The sequence below is a fragment of the Salvelinus alpinus genome, chromosome 25 (assembly GCF_045679555.1).
Source record: "Salvelinus alpinus chromosome 25, SLU_Salpinus.1, whole genome shotgun sequence".
In the NCBI taxonomy this organism is placed as follows: Eukaryota; Metazoa; Chordata; class Actinopteri; order Salmoniformes; family Salmonidae; genus Salvelinus; species Salvelinus alpinus.
Genome location: NC_092110.1, coordinates 21,938,056 through 21,958,519, shown reverse-complemented (window position 1 = coordinate 21,958,519; position 20,464 = coordinate 21,938,056). Strand labels below are relative to the sequence as shown.

The following is a 20,464-nucleotide window of genomic DNA, read 5'->3' as shown; positions in this document are numbered from 1 at the left end:
ATACTGTCACATCCACATTGACACGTACACATATGCACACGTGGTACTCTCACACACAGTGAAAATACTTCCTGCATTCTTCGCCTTGGGAGTAAACATTTCACTTTTAGTCTACACCTGTTGTTTACAAAGCATGTGATGAATACAATTTGATTTGAGAAGCGCTGAAGTACGATAAAGACAGAGGTGGGGGAGAAAGAGGAATAGAGAAACAGTTCACAATGAACGCACTGATGCTCAACAACCTCAACTCAGGGTTTTCTCATGCTGTAATACAACACCTTCACAGGAGGGTCACACTGCTATCACTTCAACCTGTTGTTTAGATAAATAATAAGTTTAAACTGAGAGGTACAGTGGTTTGCGAAAGTATTCACCCCCTTGGCATTTTTCCTATTTTGTTGCCTTACAACCTGGAATTAAAATGGATTTTAAGGGGGTTGTATAATTTGAATTACACAACATGCCTACCACTTTGAAGATGCAAAATATGTTTTATTGTGAAACAAACAAGAAAACTTGAGCGTGAATAACTATTCACCCCCCCAAAGTCAATACTTTGTAGAGACACCTTTTGCAGCAATTACAGCTGCAAAGTCTCTTGGGGTATGTCTCTATAAGCTTGGCACATCTTGCCACTGGGATTTTTGCCCATTCTTGAAGACAAAACTGCTCCATCTCCTTCAAGTTGGATGGGTTCCGCAGGTGTACAGCAATATTTAAGTTATACCACAGATTCTCAATTGGATTGAGGTCTGGGCTTTGACTAGGCCATTCCAAGACATTTAAATGTTTCCCCTTAAACCACTCAAGTGTTGCTTTAGCAGTATGCTTATGGCCATTGTCCTGCTGGAAGGTGAACCTCCATTCCAGTCTCAAATCTCTGAAAGACAAACAGGCTTTCCTCAAGAATTTCCCTGTATTTAGCGCCATCCATCATTCCTTCAATTCTGACCAGTTTCCCAGTCCCTGCCGATGAAAAACATCCCCACAGCATGATACTGCCACCATCATGCTTCACTGTGGGGATGGTGCTCTCGGGACGATAGGAGGTGTTGGGTTTGCGCCAGACATAGCATTTTCTCATTTGACCAGAGCACCTTCTTCCATATGTTTTTGGAGTCTCCCACATGCCTTTTGGTGAACACCAAACATGTTTCTTATTTTTTTCTTTAAGCAATAGCTTCTTTCTGGCCACTCTTCCGTAAAGCCCAGCTATGTGGAGTATACGGCTCTAAGTGGTCCTATGGACAGATACTCCAATCTCCGCTGTGGAGCTTTGCAGCTCCTTCAGGGTTATCTTTGGTCTCTTTGTTGCCTCTCTGATTAATACTCTCCTTGCCTGGTCCGTGAGTTTTGGTGGGTGGCCCTCTCTTGGCAGGTTTGTTGTGGTGCTATATTCTTTCCATTTTTTTTATAATGGATTTAATGGTGCTCCGTGGGATGTTCAAAGTTTCGGATATTTTTTTATAACCCAACCATGATCTCTACTTCTCCACAACTTTGTCCCTGACCTGTTTGGAGAGCTCCATGGTCTTCATGGTGCCGTTTACTTGGTGGTGCCCCTTGCTTAGTGGTGTTGCAGATTCTGGGGCCTTTCAGAACAGGTGTATATATACTGAGGTCATGTGACAGATCATGTGACACTTAGATTGCGCACAGGTGGACTTTTTTAAAAGTAATTATGTGACTTCTGAAGGTAATTGGTTGCACCAGATCTTATTTAGGGGCTTCATAGCAAAGGGGGTGAATACATATGCACGCACCACTTTTCCTTTTTTTTTTTTTTTTGAATTCTTTGATAAAAGTAATTTTTTTCATTTCACTTCACCAATTTGGACTATTTTGTGTATGTCCATGAAATCCAAATAAAAATCCATTTAAATTACAGGTTGTAATGCAACAAAATAGGAAAAACTCCAAGGGGGATAATTACTTTTGCAAGGCACTGTAACTAACCTCATGCTGCATAAGATGCTCAACTCTCACACACTATAAGATCCCTTCTCTTTTGGTTTTGTTTCCACTCTCTAAAGGAGTCCCTCTTATTGTATATTCCTGGCTCATATATGGTGTTAATAAACTCATTGGTCATTCCAAAAGTTCAAATGTACAGTAGTATGCTTGAACAAAGGACACGAGAAAATATACTTCTGTGAAAATACAAATTAATACATTTGTTCAAGATAATAATTATTGAGTACAAAATAAAAAATTTCAAGACATGATTTTGAAGCTTCAAATGCTTTATATTTTCATTGCAAATTATCACAAGACAAAACAACAGGTCTTTCTCATTTGTATATTGATAAAGTAAGACAGTTTAAAGATTTGTAAGATATTTCACTGGCTCCAGGTCATCTACAAGTCTCTGCTAGGTAAAGCCCCGCCTTATCTCAGCTCACTGGTCACCAAAGCAGCACCCACCCGTAGCACGCGCTCCAGCAGGTATATCTCACTGGTCACCCCCAAAGCCAATTCTTCCTTTGGCTGCCTTTCCTTCCAGTTCGCTGCTGCAAATGACTGGAACGAACTGCAAAAATCACTGAAGCTGGAGACTCATATCTCCCTCACTAGCTTTAAGCACCAGCTGTCAGAGCAGCTCACAGATCACTGCCCCTGTACATAGCCCATCTGTAAATAGCCCATCCAACTACCCCATCCCCATACTGTATTTATTTATTTATCTTGCTCCTTTGTACCCCAGTATCTCTACTTGCACATTCATCTTCTGCACATCTACCATTCCAGTGTTTAATTGCTATATTGTAATTACTTCGCCACCATGGCCTATTCATTGCCTTACTTCCCTTATCCTACCTCATTTGCACATACTGTATACAGACTTTTTCTACTGTATTATTGACTGTATGTTTGTTTATTCCATGTGTAACTCTGTGTTGTTGTATGTGTCGAACTGCTTTGCGTTATCTTGGCCAGGTCGCAATTGCAATTGAGAACTTGTTCTCAACTAGCCTACCTGGTTAAATAAAGGTGAAATTAAAAAATATATATATAATAAATAAATGTATAATTTTAATATTCTCCAAAATCAACAGAAATATGGCATTTTATTTCACATTAATGGAAACAAAACACAGACATTGACTACTAATGTTGACAGTAGCACTTATACAAAACTTGTACAAAACTTCATCCCATGGCTCAATGTAATCTACCACTCATCCATTATGCTAATGTCTCTGACCTGAGACTTTATATTCAGATGATGGTACATTGCATGTAAGGTTGTTCAGATGGATTGAATCACAGTACAGTTGAGTTAGATTGTTGACAGTTCAGTTGGAATTTGTCTAATTCTTGTCTTGATTAGCTTTGGTTAGGACTGTCCAGCCGGTAGGTAACGTAGTATGTCTGTAGGGAGATAAATAAATAGCAAATAATAACAAGCAATAATGATAGATACATAAATGCACAATTAGGTTATCTAATGCTATAATATTTATAAATTGTAATATAAAAATATACAATTATTAAACAAATCAATAGCAATATGCATACGTGATTAAGCTATGCAAAATAGCAACAAGATAACAAAATGTCTAAGTGGGATGCAAAAACATGTGGTGTGGTTGTATAAATTGGCAGTGGCTATTTACTGTAGCATTTAACATGTGGGTCACACATCAAACAATAGATGAAGCTCATAAAGCTAGTAGGCTTTCCAGCAGTATTAACTAAAAAGCAAACCTCAATTTGCATAAAAACAAGTGCACGAAATGTTCAAACAATGACGTGTCGGGCCTCCCGGGTGGCGCAGTGGTCTAGGGCACTGCATCGCAGTGCTAGCTGCGCCACCAGAGTCTCTGGGTTCGCGCCCAGGCTCTGTCGCAGCCGGCCGCGACCGGGAGGTCCGTGGGGCGACGCACAATTGGGCTAGCGTCGTCCGGGTTAGGGAGGGTTTGGCCGGTAGGGATATCCTTGTCTCATCGCGCTCCAGCGACTCCTGTGGCGGGCCGGGCGCAGTGCGTGCTAACCAAGGGGGCGAGGTGCACGGTGTTTCCTCCGACACATTGGTGCGGCTGGCTTCCGGGTTGGAGGCGCGCTGTGTTAAGAAGCAGTGCGGCTTGGTTGGGTTGTGCTTCGGAGGACGCGTGGCTTTCGACCTTCGTCTCTCCCGAGCCCGTACGGGAGTTGTAGCGATGAGACAAGATAGTAATTACTAGCGATTGGATACCACGAAAAATGGGGAGAAAAGGGGGAAATTATTATTTTTTTTAAGTAAAAAAACAATGACGTGTCAATTTACAATTAGAGTACATGACTAAAAGTATGTGGACACCTGCTCGTCGAACATCTCATTCCAAAACCATGAGCATTAATATGAAGTTGGTACCCCTTTTGCTGCTATAACAGCCTCCACTCTTCTGGGAAGGCTTTCCACTAGATGTTGGAACATTGCTGTGGGGACTTGCTTCCATTCAGCCACAAGAGCATTAGTAAAGTTGGGCACTGATGTTGGGGGCGATTATGCCTGGCTCGCAGTCGGCGTTCCAATTCATTCCAAAGGTGTTAGATGGGGTTGAGGTGAGGCTCTGTGCAGGCCAGTCAAGTTCTTCCACACCAATCTCAACAAACCACTTTTGCATGGACCTCACTTTGTGCATGGGGGCATTGTCATGCTGAAACAGGAAAGGGCCTTCCCCAAACCTTTGCCACAAAGTTTGAAGCACAGAATCATCTAGAATGTCATTGTATGCTGTAGCCTTAAGATTTCCCTTCACTGGAACTAAGGGGCCATGAAATACAGCCGCAGACCATTACTCTTCCTCCACCAAACTTTAAAGTTGGCACATGATGGCGCAGGAGGGGAGTGCTGCCCTCTTATCGGCTCTTAACCAACCATGCTATTTTGTTAGTTTTTTCGTGTTGTTCTTATCTTGTTTGTACATAATGTCTCTTATGACCGAAAAAAACTTCTGGACATTTGAACTGCGATTACTCACCTCAGATTAGACAAAGAGTTTTTCTTCAATGAGACGGATGGGAGGGATATAATACAGACACCCAACCAGGCCCAGATCCCCATCATTCGCTGGAGAAGGAAACTGAGATTTCGCGGAAAAAGATCAGGGTGCCTTGTAAGGATCAGGCGACGAGTGGCTAATCTGCCTTTGCCTTCCATTCTGCTAGTTAACGTTCAATCGCTGGAAAATAAATGGGACGAACTGAAAGCACGTATATCCAAACAACGGAACATTAAAAACTTTAATATCTATGTTTCACAGAGTCGTGGCTGAACGACGACATTAAGAACTTACAGCTGGCGGGTTATACACTCTATCAGCAGGATAGAACAGCAGCCTCTGGTAAGACATGGGGTGGGGGCCTATGCATATATGTAAACAACAGCTGGTGCACGATATCTAAGGAAGTCTCAAGGTTTTGCTCGCCTGAGGTAGACGGGGCTGTAGTGGAGCAGGTTGAGAGCTTCAAGTTCTTTGGCGTCCACAAGTCTGGTTCATCCTTGGGAGCAATTTCCAAACGCCTGAAGGTACCACGTTCATCTGTACAAACAATAGTACGTAAGTATAAACACCATGGGACCACGCAGCCATCATACCGCTCAGGAAGGAGATGCGTTCTGTCTCCTAGAGGTGAACATACTTTGGTGCGAAAAGTGCAAATCAATCCCAGAACAACAGCAAAGAACCTTGTGAAGATGCTGGAGGAAATAGGTACATAAGTATCTATATCCACAGTAAAACAGAGTCCTATATTGACAGTCCTATATTGACATAACCTGAAAGGCCGCTCAGCAAGGAAGAAGCCCCTGCTCCAAAACAGCAACTGCACATGGGGACAAAGATCGTACTTTTTGGAGAAATGTCCTCTGGTCTGATGAAACAAAAATAGAACTGTTTAGCCATAATGACCATCGTTATGTTTGGAGGAAAAAGGGGGCGGCTTGCAAGCTGAAGAACACCATCCCAACCGTGAAGCACGGGGGTGGCAGCATCATGTTGTGGGGGTGCTTTGCTGCAGGAGGGACTGGTGCACTTCACAAAATAGATGGCATCATGAAGCAGGATAATTATGTGGATATATTGAAGCAACATCTCAAGACATTAGTCAGGAAGTAAAGCTTGGTCGCAAATGGGTCTTCCAAATGGACAATGACCCCAAGCATACTTCCAAAGTTGTGGCAAAATGGCTTAAGGACAACACAGTCAAGGTATTGGAGTGGCCATCACAAAGCCCTGACCTCAATCCTATAGAAAATTTGTTGGCAGAACTGAACGCGTGTGCGAGCAAGGAGGCCTACAAACCTGACTCAGTTACACCAGCTCTGTCTGGAGGAATCGGCCAAAATTCACCCAACTTATTGTGGGAAGCTTGTGGAAGGCTACCCGAAACGTTTGACCCAAGTTAAACAATTTAAAGGCAATGCTAATAAATACTAATTGAGTGTATGTAAACTTCTGACCCACCGGGAATGTGATGAAAGAAGTTAAAAGCTGAAATAAATAATTCTCTCTACTATTATTCTGACATTTCACATTCTTAAAATAAAGTGGTCATCCTAACTGACCTAAGACAGGGAATCTTTACTTGAATTAAATGTCAGGAATTGTGAAAAACTGAGTTTAAATGTATTTGGCTAAGGCGTATGTAAACTTCCGACTGCAACTGTAAAAGTCATTTTAGAGAATCCAGTTCAGAGGCCCAGCTGATGAGCTCCATCAGCAGCAGATGTTAGAATGGAAAATGAATATGTTTATGCAACAAATCAAATCGTATCGAATCGTGTCAATTTGTTCCTCTAATCAAACAGAATCCCACCAAATCGTTTGTAACTAAAACGTATTGAGTAGAGAATAGCACTCTTCCATCTTTTCATCCCTGAGATATTAAACATTTCCTGACAATTGAGCTTTGAGACTAGTTTGTGCACATCTGTAAACTGTGACTACACGGCATATTCTGAGCTGAGGACACAGGCAGCAGTGTTAAAAATGCATTAATAGGGCCACGCTGCCACCATCTGGACAGGAATAGGTAGAGAGGCTTTGTGTCCCTGTAGACACACTCACTGCAGTGCAGCTCTGACTGGCTGTCTTGCTCTGAGCAGAAAGACCACCCTAAATACAAAGGTACACAATGAATTAATGCCATCATCAGGGGATCTTGTGTCTTCTTCTGAAATGATATGTATGCCAAAACATATTATATACTTGAATCTATTAAACGTTTGCTTATTACACATATGAAAAACACAATACTAGTACACTGAAAAATAATACACTCAAACAATTGAATGAGAGTGAGCCTCCATTCCACTATAATAATAGAAAGTTAAACTCATAAAGTGATGACTAGAATCTGATTTAGAAAGCACTCTGCTGCATTAGGTAATACATTTATTAGCGTGTGCTCTGAGAACACTTGGCAGTTACTTCATTACACACACACACACACACACACACACACACACACACACACACACACACACACACACACACACACACACACACACACACACACACACACACACACACACACACACACACACACACACACACACACACACACACACACACACACACACACACACTATGCTAGGTGAAGCAAAGTTCACTGGCACTGGGGAAAACTCTGCTCTAATTGTTATTTAATCTCCAACTTCTCTTAAACAGAAGCCAAGGTAGGCTGAATCGATGCCTGTAGTTCACTGAACACAGAGCCAGATACACACTTCTCTTTCTCACTGATGACATGGGATCTGATAACAACACTCTTTTCCAGGCTATAGAGTGGACTGAACCTAAGACAACATTATCATCTTGCCAAACTCATTCCTACTGGATAGTGCTACTGTTCTGCTCCTGCTACTTTACTAGTTGCTACTCTGACTTATAAGACTTACAATAACTCCTGTTTCCACACCTCCTCCCTCTCAGTCAAGGCCAGGCAGGCAGACAGGCAGACAGACAGGGAATGCTGTGGTCCTGCAGGTGTTCATTGACAGGGTTGTGATGTGACAGTGAATAAATCAAGAGCTTGTGAACTGAGCAGCTGTCAAACAGACAGTGAGAAAGAATATAGTATTTTTTTCATTTTTAAAAATTATTTTTCAATTTCTTTTTTTACCATTTTCCTTATTTTATTTCACTTAGTCCTGCATGTTGGCGCTCGAAGCCCTGTAATCACACCTGCAACCCTTTACATGTGACTATTAAACACTCTGAATCTGAAAAAGAGCGCATTGGGCTGGGTGGGGTAGGGACAGCACAGGGCTAATAGAACAGGGCCTGTGTTAGTTAGGTCACATGGTGCTGAAGGCAACTTATGGCTGATCGTGGAGTGCCTGGAGGTGTCAGTGGTGATTAATGACTGGAGATAATACGCAACTCACCGCTCAACAATCTCAAGGTGAGTAGGAACAACCCTTTTCTTAATGCACTCCATCGAACAGGCTGAAGCCATACATTATAAACAGTGCACTCTTCTCTCTCTCCCTCCCCCTCACCCACTAACCCTCAAAGTGGTGTCCAGTGCCTAACTCCTACCGTACTATACAAACATCTATAAACTCATTATTCCAATATAAAGACTGCCCATGTGCTTGGTTAACTAGAAACTCCATCATCTCTGTGCTGCAGGCAAGTTTTATACATCTTCATTTCCTGTCTGTCCTGCATGGTTTAACCCTGCTCCCGCTGCTCTCTGTGAGCCATTGGTTGGTTGTCTGGGGCCTGGTCTACAGAGGCAGGGTGGACATACAGTAGCTGAGAATGGAGATTCTCTCTCTCTCTCTCGTGCCCTGAAGGGGAGAACTATAATGTAGCATGACGTGATGGTCACAGATTCATCATCACTCATCTCCTGTGTAGCACTAGCAGAGCGATGGGCCGAAGAGAGCGAATGGAGTGGGACTTGTGTGATGTCTGCACGTCAACATAAAGCACAACAACTAGAGGCTAAACAACTACAGTAATAATACATGTAAGCAATAAAATAGGTTTTCAACAGATAACATCAACCTAAAAGTTACATGATACATAAATACGACTATTTAGGATTATGATAAGAAAGGTAAGATTATTCTGAAGAGCTCCAACAGTAACAAGTTCCTCCGTAGAGGGACCTTAGTGCAGAACTATTCCTCTGGCTGTGATACAGCTTAGACAGGCAGCGTGAGAGCTGAGCACAAACCCTCCTACCCAGACGGGCTTCGCACAATCTATTTCATTATCTGAATAGAGCTGGCCCTTGTCCTCACTGAGAGGAGCAATGTTGCATGACCGGCATTTTGCAATTGACGCTAGGAGAGGGGAGGAAAGACAACTGACTCCAGGCTGGAGTGATCAGTTCCATATGGCCTGGTTTATGTCATTAAGGTATTATTTAAGGTACCTCAGAATGAGCAGGGAACATTCACTCATACTCAGTCTCTATTTGTGTCAGTTGCTGCTGTCTCTGCTATAGACAGTGGGAGGGAGTGAAAATCCTTTAAGAAAATTTAAAAATGGGATTTACATTTTCTCTCCTGCTTAGAGCAGAGTAATTACAATGAAAATGAACATAGCATAGATAATCCGAGCAGAAATCTCTAATATAACGTGATTGTTATATATTCCCGATTGTACATCCATAAACAGACTTTAGGTCTAAAACATAGCGAGCGCAGAGCATTTATATTGAACAAAAATATAAACGCAACATGTAAAGTGTTGGTCCCATGTTTCATAAGGTGAAATAAATTATCCAAGAAATGTTCCATACTCACAAAAGTGTATTTCTCTGTATACAAATTAGTTTACATCCCTGTTAGTGAGCATGTCTCCTTTGCCAAGATAATCCATCCACCTGACAGGTGTGGCATATCAAGAAGCTGATTAAACAGCATGATCATTACAAAGGTGCACCTTGTACTGGGGACAATAAAAGGCCACTCTAAAATATGCAGTTTTGTCACACAACACAATGCCACAGATGTCTCAAGTTTTGGGGGAGTATGCAACTGGCATGCTGACTGCAGGAATGTCCACCAGAGCTGTTGCCAGAGAATTTAATGTTAATTTCTTTACCATAAGCTGCCTCCAACGTCGTTAGAGAATTTGGCAGTACGTCCAACCACGCCAGCCCTGGACCTCCACATCTGGCTTCTTCAGCTGCGGGGTTGTCTGAGACCAGCCACCTGGACAGCTGATAAAACTGAGGAGTATTTCTGTCTGTAATCAAGCCCTTTTGTGGGGAAAAATTCATTCTGATTGGCTGGGCCTGGGTCCCCAGTGGGTGGGCCTTGCTCACAAGTAGGTGGGCCTATGCACTCCCAGGCCCCCCAATGCTGGGCCCCTGCCCAGTCATGTGAAATCCACAGATTAGGGACTAATTAATTAATTTAAATTGACTGATTTCCTCATATGAACTGTAACTTTATATGAACTGTAAATTGTTGTATGTTGCGTTTATATTTTTGTTAGTATAGAAGGGGAAGGGGAAAGGGGATACCTAATCAGTTGTACAACTGAATGCATTCAACTGAAATGTGTCTTCTGCATTTAACCCAACCCCTCTGAATCAGAGAGGTGTGGAGGGCTGCCTTAATCGACATCCACATCTTCGGGTGCCCATGGAACAATGGGTTAACTGCCTTGCTCAGGGACAGAGGACAATAGGTTTCTAAATGTTACATATATTTATACACTCTCCCCTATGTACAGTTTCCTTTGACCAATTAAACATTGATAACTGAACCTCACACAGACAACAGAGATGACAGAGATCGTAATTAAATGAGAATATTATTGGCAGGACCAACCATGAAGGGCAGCCTTTATTCTGACCTACATAGTAGCAATTCTATTGTGGACTTCAGGAAACAGCAGAGGGAGCACCCACCTATCCACATCGACGGGACAGTAGTGGAGAGGGTAGTAAGTTTTAAGTTCCTCGGTGTACACATCACGGACAAACTGAATTGGTCCACCCACACAGACAGCGTTGTGAAGAAGGCGCAGCAGCACCTCTTCAACCTCAGGAGGCTGAAGAAATTTGGCTTGTCACCAAAAGCACTCACAAACTTCTACAGATGCACAATCGAGAGCATCCTGTCGGGCTGTATCACCGCCTGGTACGGCAACTGCTCCGCCCACAACCGTAAGGCTCTCCTGAGGGTAGTGAGGTCTGCACAACGCATCACTGGGGGCAAACTACCTGCCCTCCAGGACACCTACACCACCCGATGTCACAGGAAGGCCATAAAGATCATCAAGGATAACAACCACCCGAGCCACTGCCTGTTCACCCCGCTATCATCCAGAAGGCGAGGTCAGTACAGGTGCATCAAAGCAGGGACCGAGAGACTGAAAAACAGCTTCTATCTCAAGGCCATCAGACTGTTAAACAGCCACCACTAACATTGAGTGGCTGCTGCCAACATACTGACTCAACTCCAGCTCACTTTAATAATGGAAATTGATAAAAAATGTATCACTAGCCACTTTAAACAATGCCACTTAATATAATGTTTACATACCCTACATTACTCATCTCATATGTATATGTATATACTGTACTCTATATCATCTACTGCATCTTGCCGGCTTTATGTAATACATGCATCACTAGCCACTTTAAACTATGCCACTTTTATGTTTACATACCCTATATTACTCATCTCATATGTATATACTGTACTCGATACCATCTACTGCATCTTGCCTATGCCGTTCTGTACCATCACTCATTCATATATCTTTATGTACATATTCTTTATCCCTTTACACTTGGGTGTATAAGGTAGTAGTTGTGGAATTGTTAGGTTAGATTACTCGTTGGTTATTACCGCATTGTCAGAACTAGAAGCACAAGCATTTCGCTACACTCGCATTAACATCTGCTAACCACGTGTCTGTGACAAATAAAATTTGATTTGATTTTGATTTGATTTTAGCCCCTCTGTTGTCCATTTGTCCTTTTAACCTTTCAAGTGTAATTAATTACTGAACGTGGACAAAGGATGGCTCAGAACCCACTGAGGTCCTTCCAAATGAACAGTAAGACTGTTTTCAGATCTCTATCAAAGGGGAGATTTAGAGGGGACAATATGCAGCATGGAGAAATATCATGTTACTATCTATACATTCAGACACTATACTATACATACAGACACTGTTCATGCAATTCAATAACGGCCAGTCTTCATGTTATATGCCTGTAGATTAAACTGTATCCTGTTCACTCAGGCCAAGAAAAGTTATTTATAGAACTCATATTGATTAATCATGAGCCACAACAGCCTGAAAAGCACACCGTGGCACAGACAGGCTAACAAGGGAAAATAATTATACCGCTTTGAATCCTATTTCTCTTATCATTTAAAGGCAGAAGCCAATTTTGACCTTTAAAAGAAAATAGGATTTTCTGTCTGTTTGAATCTAGTCTCAGTAGTTTTTGCATTCTGGGAAGCCTGGCGATCTAGGTTCAGAAGATGAATGAAAAATGGAAGCGGTGAAGACTTAAGCCGGCTCTGCAGGAAATTGTGTGTATGTGGTCTGTGTGAATGGGTGGATGGGGGGGCATTACCACGATGAGAATTGATTCAGATTATTCCCACATGAGTAACACTATCTATCCGCCTGCATACCCAGCCTTCCTCCAGCCATGACTATACTAGGCTGAACATTGGCTGTCAAGCCCGTGCCCCTTGTAGTTCCTCAGCATTGTAAAGGAATCCTGGCCGGATAGGAGTAACAATGCTTACTGGTCCAAAATCACAGACTAAGAAAGGTTCATTATTCAATCATTCTTCACAGTCTATAAACAAACTACCTGGACAGTGAAAAAGCAAACTGTGGGCAATTGCTGTTGAAAAGAGAGAGAGTGTCAGCTACATTGGTGAGTAGGTGCAGTGGTGAACGTAGATTTACTTTCTTCCCGGTACAGGACCTTCTATTTGTGCACGCACCTAAACAATGTATGGGCCTAATCATAGAACTACATATAGAATCCCTATTAATTCATAAAGATTTGTCATTTAACTTTTAAAATGCATTAACTTTTATTGTTGCATAAACACAACCAGTCATGATGTTTTCATCTGATTCACAAACAATCACTTCAAACAGCTCCTTTACTAGGCTACCAGTGCACGTTCATCCACTCACAACATATTTCCACCTTCCAAACAGTGGTGAATGGAAGGATACATCTGTTACACCAAACACCAAAAAGTGTAATGACATTTGGCAAATGTCATTAGGCCAGATTGTATGTGTCCACTGCTGTCTGCGCTCCTGTCGGTTTCGGCCACGCTACCACATCGCATTTTGCAGCGTAGGCTGCTATACTACTCGTTTTCAAGTCCATTTGTCATGCCTCTGACATGCAGTAATGATAGATAATGGTGTAACAGTGTACAGTTTTCTTGTTTTACCGGTACGCTTAACCCAACTATTTATTTTGCCGGGACGCTGTACCGGACCGTACTGCCTTACTTTCACCCCTGGGTAGACGTCATCAATGTAGTTACAATGTAATTACAGGTAACTGTCTAATGGAAGCACCAGGCAAACATTGATACAATCAACTTGCTTCATGACCTTTGTATCTTTCTTTACCAATTTGGACTGATGGGATGTACCCAAACACTAAGCCACGCTACAGCACTCTTACACTGATCAAAGGTTGGGAGGTCACATGGCACTACCAGACAACCTGCCTACACAACGTAAAAGCAGGCTACTCTTTGCTGTAGGGACAAGGCATTTGGGGTACAATGGCTGACAGTCAACGTTACATTTTTCAATGGCCGAGGCTTGTGACACTTCTACATGGATTTAGAAAGAGGATATGGGGGAGCAATACTTTGTATCACATTTATGCTGTCGATGTAACCATGGAGATACTGCAGTTTATTAATTCCAGATTAAGAGGCGGTCAGGCCATTCGGAAGTTCTGCTGCACTTCTGCTTCTTAAACTACATCCCAAATCCGAATCCTTTTTTTCTGTAACCCGTGTGCCTATTGAGGCTGTCTTTGTCACCTGGCAGTCTGTGAACTCGGTAGGCAGTGGTTTAGGAGGAGGTGCAGAGCACCGAGAGGACAAATTGGCAATGCTTCAGTTAACATTGTTTTCATGAGAGCGGTAGTGGGTTTGAACTGCATGTCAACCCAGAGCCTTTGATCTGGGACCCCATCACAGCCCCTCCTTCCCTGCCCGGTGCTGAAACGGTTAAGAGTGTCTCATCAGCATGGGTTAGAAATCAAATCAGTCTCAGGCTCTGCTCTCTCTCTCTGTATGTTGGGTAGCTTTTAATACGGAGTCACATGCCAAGGGCAAAGCAAGCATATCAGGCCAGTCACAACCAAAACAGGACGATCAGAAACCATTTTAATTTAAACAGATTGGCAAGGGATGACTGTGCATCAGCTAGCACTGGGACATGCTTTACTCTGTCTCTGACCTAGAGGGGGGAACTACAGAGAGAAAATAGCTTCAATCAGTAGGGAAAACTCCCACAGTGTGCAGTAGAAATAGTTTGTTGTTTGACAGCTACCACACTGCAGTAACCAAGCATTTCCAAAACATCTCCAGGCTGAACAGACTGGGTAAATTGTTTTAGCTATAGTGCTAAGGTGCTATATTCTACACATCAATCACTATGTAATCTCTCTTACAGCTAAGTTAACATAACAGCCATTGCATTCCAGTTTGTATTGATGCCTGATTAAGGACCAATTCTGAGAGGCACGTCCCACGAAGGAGTGAAAGCATTGATGTCAACATTAGTGTCAAGACAGGGGGACATTACAGGAAAGAATGCAAGCGGTGTACAGAGTGCTTTTGATTGTTAATAACACTAACTCACCTGTTGCCGTAGATAGGCCATTGAAATTCCATTTGGAAGTCCCTGGTAGTCTGCTGAGGTTCAGGTCCAGCCGTGTGATGGTCCGCTTGTTGCCATTCTTATCTATGACCTCTGTGGTGACTTTGGGCTCCTCTTCGTATCCAGTCATGGGGCTGTCACTGTCCGTCCCCTGGCCAACGCCAACGTCAGAGAGGAGCAGGATGCGATGGTTGAGCTTGGGGCTGGGGAGCTTGTACGATAGGGGGGACAGCACTGGGGACATGCTCTGCAGACTGTTGGTGGCAGGGTAGGAGGTGTTGAACACCCCACACAGAGAGGGTGAAGAGGGGCTTTTCCTGTGGAATTTGACAGAGGCGGCCTCAACAGGGAGTGAGAGATGCAGCTGCAGTCCCTCTGAAGGTTTGGTCCCTCCCGTATCTTTAATGTTCCTGTTTAGACTCCTCCACTCCCCATACCCCTGCTGACAGCTGCTCGTCCCCGGCTGAGGTACATCTGATTCAGCCTCTGGATAGAACTCTTTGGACCAGTCTGGGCTAATATGGCTAACATGTTGCACTGTGCCCTCCATCTCCTGCCCCTTGGCAACCATCCTAACCCCCGTGTCCCTCCTGTTGACCTCATCATACAGCTGGTGGGCTGACTTGTCCTCAGACCTCATGGGACGAATGTTGTTCCCACTCATCATATGCTCTCGTTGAACATGATCCTGCACGTCTTCCAATAAACTACAGGACGAAGCTTTGTAGCCCAAGCAGAGTTCACTGTCGTACTCAGACATGTTGTTGCAGAAGTCCAGGTCTGGCTCAGAGGCACGAGAGTCTTCCTCCATGAAGTCCCAGCCCTCCCTAGCGATATGGAAGTGCTCCTCCATACCGAGGATGGGTTTGCTGGCCACACTGACATAGGAGCCTGACATTGGAGTGTCCGAAGATTGGAGAAAGGCTGGGGTCCCAGGAATCATTTTCTCCTCCGCCACTGGGATGAGGTTGGATTGATACCGGGTCTGAGCCGAGGACTGAAAAGATAAAGACTCTACTGCAGTGCTCCCTATCCCTACTTTCTTCTTCATCTTGCTGTGCAGGAACTGCTCTGCACTGTTTAACTTCTTTCCCCCCAGCTTCTTCAGCTTCCTGCCCAGTGAGGAGGCTCTATTGTGCCCCAGGGACATAGAGAGAGCATGTTGAGCATTGCTGCTGAGGACCTGTCCTGAGAAGCTCCCACGACCCTCCCTGTGATCCTGGAGCTTCCCATCCTGAATACCCATCCTGACTCTGTCAGCGCAGTCTCCACACAGAGATAGGAGATCAGCCAGCAACTGGTGGTGCTCTGCGGCTAGCCAGCAGAGCTCAGCAACAGCCTCCTTTGTTGCCTGGCAGCAGTTGAGGAGTTCGCCTGCGGACTCAGAAGACTGGCTTCTTCGTTTGGCTGCCGTGGGATCCACCTCTCCCTGGTCTTGGTCATTACAGGACTGGGCCCACCGAGGGGCGTGGCTCTTGTACATAAACCCTGGGGCCCTCCCCTTGGGTTGATAAAGACTGATACTGCACAGTTCCCGGATGGGCTCGTATAGACACAGGACTATATGCCTGCCCTCCATTATGGGCGCCATGTTAATTGCTTAAGCTCTTTAATAAAATGGACTGTTGTCCCCAGACGCTGGTGTGTTTGGCGTTGGACTTCAGAGGAAGAGTCTGAAGAGCTCTAGCTGTTCATCATCTGGTTGATTGAACTCCTGTCAGAGAGAAATATGCTTCATTGAGACAAACAGCCATTTATCTGCCTGAGTAAATATAAAGCATGTAACAGCTGTCAATCAAAACCTTTAAGGCTTTGTTATTTGTCTGTTATTCTATTGAAAATAACAGGTGCATAAGTGGAAATGCTTAGCACAACAGAAGTGTCCCCGTTTTACAAATAAGCAACACCAGCCAGACCGTTTTAGACAGAAGATCTTTGGCAATACATCAAGAGTAATAGTTCTTAGTTTCATTATTTAATGCACCCCACTGCAGCAGTTCTGAATATAACCTTGAATAGGGATGTATTTCATTTATATTTAGGCTATGCATTTGCACAGATGAGAGGTTTAGAACAGTGGTTCCCAACCAGGGGTACTAGGTACTTTTTTGGGGTGGCAGGTAGCCTAGTGGTTAGAGCGTTGGGCCAGTAACCGAAAGGTTGCTGAATCGAATCCCCGAGCTGACAAGGTAAAAATCTGTTGTTCTGCCCCGGTAGGCTGTCATTGTAAATAAGAATTTGTTCTTAACTGACTTGCCTAGATAAATAAAGGATAAATAAAAGGATAAATAAATAAATAAAAAGGACCCAGGGGATACTTGAAAAGACTCATGAGAACATAGGCTCACTGGTAAAATGCTCAAGCGGGTACATCAGGGGTACTCCGGGCAGAGCAAAATTCAGTTGGTGGTACAGTAAGCGCAAAAGGTTGGGAACCACTGGTTTAGGAGATAAATCACCTTATCAGATATACACTGAGTGTACAAAACATTAGGAACACCTGCTCTTACCATGACATAGAGACTGACCAGGTGAATGTAGTTGAAAGCTGCTGTATGATCCCTTATTGATGTCACTTGTTAAATCCACACCAATCAGTGTAGATGAAGGGAAGGAGACATGCTAATGATTGATATTTAAGCCTTGAGACAATTGAGACATGGATTTGTATGTGTGCCATTCAGAGGATGAATGGGAAAATATTTAAGTGCCTTTGAACGGGCTATGGTAGTAGGTGCCAGGCGTACGGGTTTCAGTGTGTCAACAACTGCAACCCTGCTGGGTTTTTCACGCTCAACAGTGTCCAGTGTGCATCAAGAATGGTCCACCACCCAAAGGACATCCAGCCAACTTGACACAACTGTGGGAAGCATTGGCGTCAACATGGGCCAGCATCCCTGTGGAACGCTTTTGACACCTTGTAGAGTCCATGCCCGACGAATTGAGGCTGTTGTGAGGGCAAAAGGGGGTACAACTCAATATTAGGAATGTGTTCCTAATGTTTTGTACACTCAGTGTATACCCTACATATGCCCTTACAGCACATTCATGGATGACTGTCTTAAACTGGTGACCAAGACTGGTGACTAAGACCAGAACATACTGTAGCATTGGGAGTGGGACATGCAGGACTGCGCTGCTGGTCAAATCACAGTGGGCTCATTCAAGAGTGGAAAGCAGGATCGAAGTGAATTAACAGCATGGAAAGATGTCACTAATGGACATTGGATCTGTTGACGATGTATTGTATATCAATGTAATATTAGTCTTGCGGGGTCATCCTTTCAAATGTAAGAAATCCTAATCTACCAACAAAAAATGGCATGCTATTTGATGGATACCTAGAAAGACAGAGATTTCTCATCACTGTTCTAGTCAATTGTTGCAGTCTTCATCCACATCATCGTCATCATCAGCAAAACAAACTATCATCTTTATTGAAGCATCAACAACTCACCTAAAAGGCATTCTATCAACATTTTACAAGCTGCGTCAACAATGTCCCAAAAAGTGAAGATGAAGTCACAAGCAAACAAATATGTTAGTACCACATATAAAAGAGATATAATTTCCACTTTAAATAATGTATCTGTACTGTACTGTAACGTACATCTCTGAGTTGAACTGTTTACATACCTGCCTCCGTAGGGTTTCACCTTGCAGCAGCAAGCCATTTAATGCACGCGTCTCTATTCTGTTTCCTGTTTCACAAACTATGCACATGATATATCGTCAAAATAAACTATTCCATTATGTCTTACGTTATTAAATTCCATAGGAAAACTGTGCACCATTAAGTTGAACGTCTCCTCTAAATGTTCTCCAAAAGGAAGGATTCCAGTGTCCTAATTCAATAATCAAAAGCATGGATACATCCAACGCACCTCCTGCAGTTAAATGATTTAGCTGTTTGAAGACGATAAACTGCGATTTACCAATTTTAGTTGCGTGACAAATAATTTATCCATATCCTCACTGCAGCCAGCGTCCACCGCTGCTTCTTGGAGGGTAGCGTTAATCCTTCATGACAGACAAGCGTTTGGGCTAACTGGAGAGCTCAGTGTTTTTTTGACACTCTCTTATTGGTGCACCGGGACAGTCCTCCCCTAGCACACTGAGTCAGAGCAGCTGCAGCTCTCAGGTAACGATAAGAAACTCACAAAATAGACAATCCGAATTTAGAGAGGACCTGGTAGAGGACAAGAAGGGCTGTACATCAATGCACTGTCACTATTTAGGTTTATAAGGGGGAGTCATATTATGTGAAATAGTAAAGAGTCACATTGTGGCTTTAAGAATGAGTTGAAAGTGGTTGAATACAATTAATAAACTGTAGGCGTATTACTTGATTCTCTCCCTCGACCCTGCATAGATCAGCTTTATCCTCTGATACACGTAAAGTAGGCAACTCAAACAGCAATATGACAAAATGGCAAATAATAACATTTTTGGGAGACTTGGCTCTGGCTGGGATCTAACCAGCAACAATTCCCTTATACATTATATACCAAGTGTATTGCTGTAGGCTACTTCAATGAGTGTGTAAGGTAGTGTACCTTACTGTCTTGTCAGACGGGTGCAAAGCGTCAAATCAAGCAGAATTCAGGTGCAAAATGGTGGGATTTATTTACAGGTGCTGGTGAATAAAGCTGGATCCAAAATATGTAGCTAGGCTACACAGAAGGTTGACTGCACAATAATTTAGTTGTTGCATATTTCTAAATTATTTATAAAATCATTATTTGCTAAAGTCCTTGTTGCCTATTTATACATTATTTATAAAACCATTTTTGTCTCTTGTCATCATTTAACCTCTGCTACCGTAGCTAGCTAGCTACATGGCAACGATTTGTTTAGCATAGCAACGTGGAATAATTACAATGAAATATACATTCACTGCAGTCCCAGAGCGTAGCCGCCTTTTACTAAAACCCGCCTGTCACTAAATGTATTATTCTCTACATAAATCCGTGTCACCCCATTTAGTATGATATGTTATGTTACTTGGCCACGCCTAGCTACCTTTCGCAATTTCCTTCTTATTTTTGGGCGAGTAGCCAGTGTATGTATGTACATTTACATTTACATTTAAGTCATTTAGCAGACGCTCTTATCCAGAGCGACTTACAAATTGGTGCATTCACCTTATGATATCCAGTGGAACAACCACTTTACAATAGTGCATCTAACTCTTTTAAGGGGGGGGGGGGGGTTAGAAGGATTACTTTATCCTATCCTAGGTATTCCTTAAAGAGGTGGGGTTTCAGGTGTCTCCGGAAGGTGGTGATTGACTCCGCTGACCTGGCGTCGTGAGGGAGTTTTTTCCACCATTGGGGTGCCAGAGCAGCGAACAGTTTTGACTGGGCTGAGCGGGAACTGTACTTCCTCAGAGGTAGGGAGGCGAGCAGGCCAGAGGTGGATGAACGCAGTGCCCTTGTTTGGGTGTAGGGCCTGATCAGAGCCTGAAGGTACGGAGGTGCCGTTCCCCTCACAGCTCCGTAGGCAAGCACCATGGTCTTGTAGCGGATGCGAGCTTCAACTGGAAGCCAGTGGAGAGAGCGGAGGAGCGGGGTGACGTGAGTTGGAGTACACTCAATGACGATAACGTT

At 43.4% G+C, this 20,464-nt stretch overlaps 1 protein-coding gene across 1 annotated transcript in view; it reads right to left on the bottom strand.

The window, feature by feature from the left end:
• The window catches only part of LOC139553626 (formin-like), an 88,255-nt gene extending 69,395 nt beyond the window's left edge, over window positions 1-18,860 (bottom strand). Inside the window, exons 1-2 of the mRNA XM_071366166.1 lie at window positions 18,492-18,860; window positions 14,838-16,569 (exon numbers count right to left, since the gene is read on the bottom strand). Coding sequence (XP_071222267.1) covers window positions 14,838-16,446 — 1,609 coding nt within the window. The 5' untranslated portion in view covers window positions 16,447-16,569; window positions 18,492-18,860. The remainder of the gene's footprint in view (window positions 1-14,837; window positions 16,570-18,491) is intronic.
• Window positions 18,861-20,464: the final 1,604 nt, after the last annotated feature.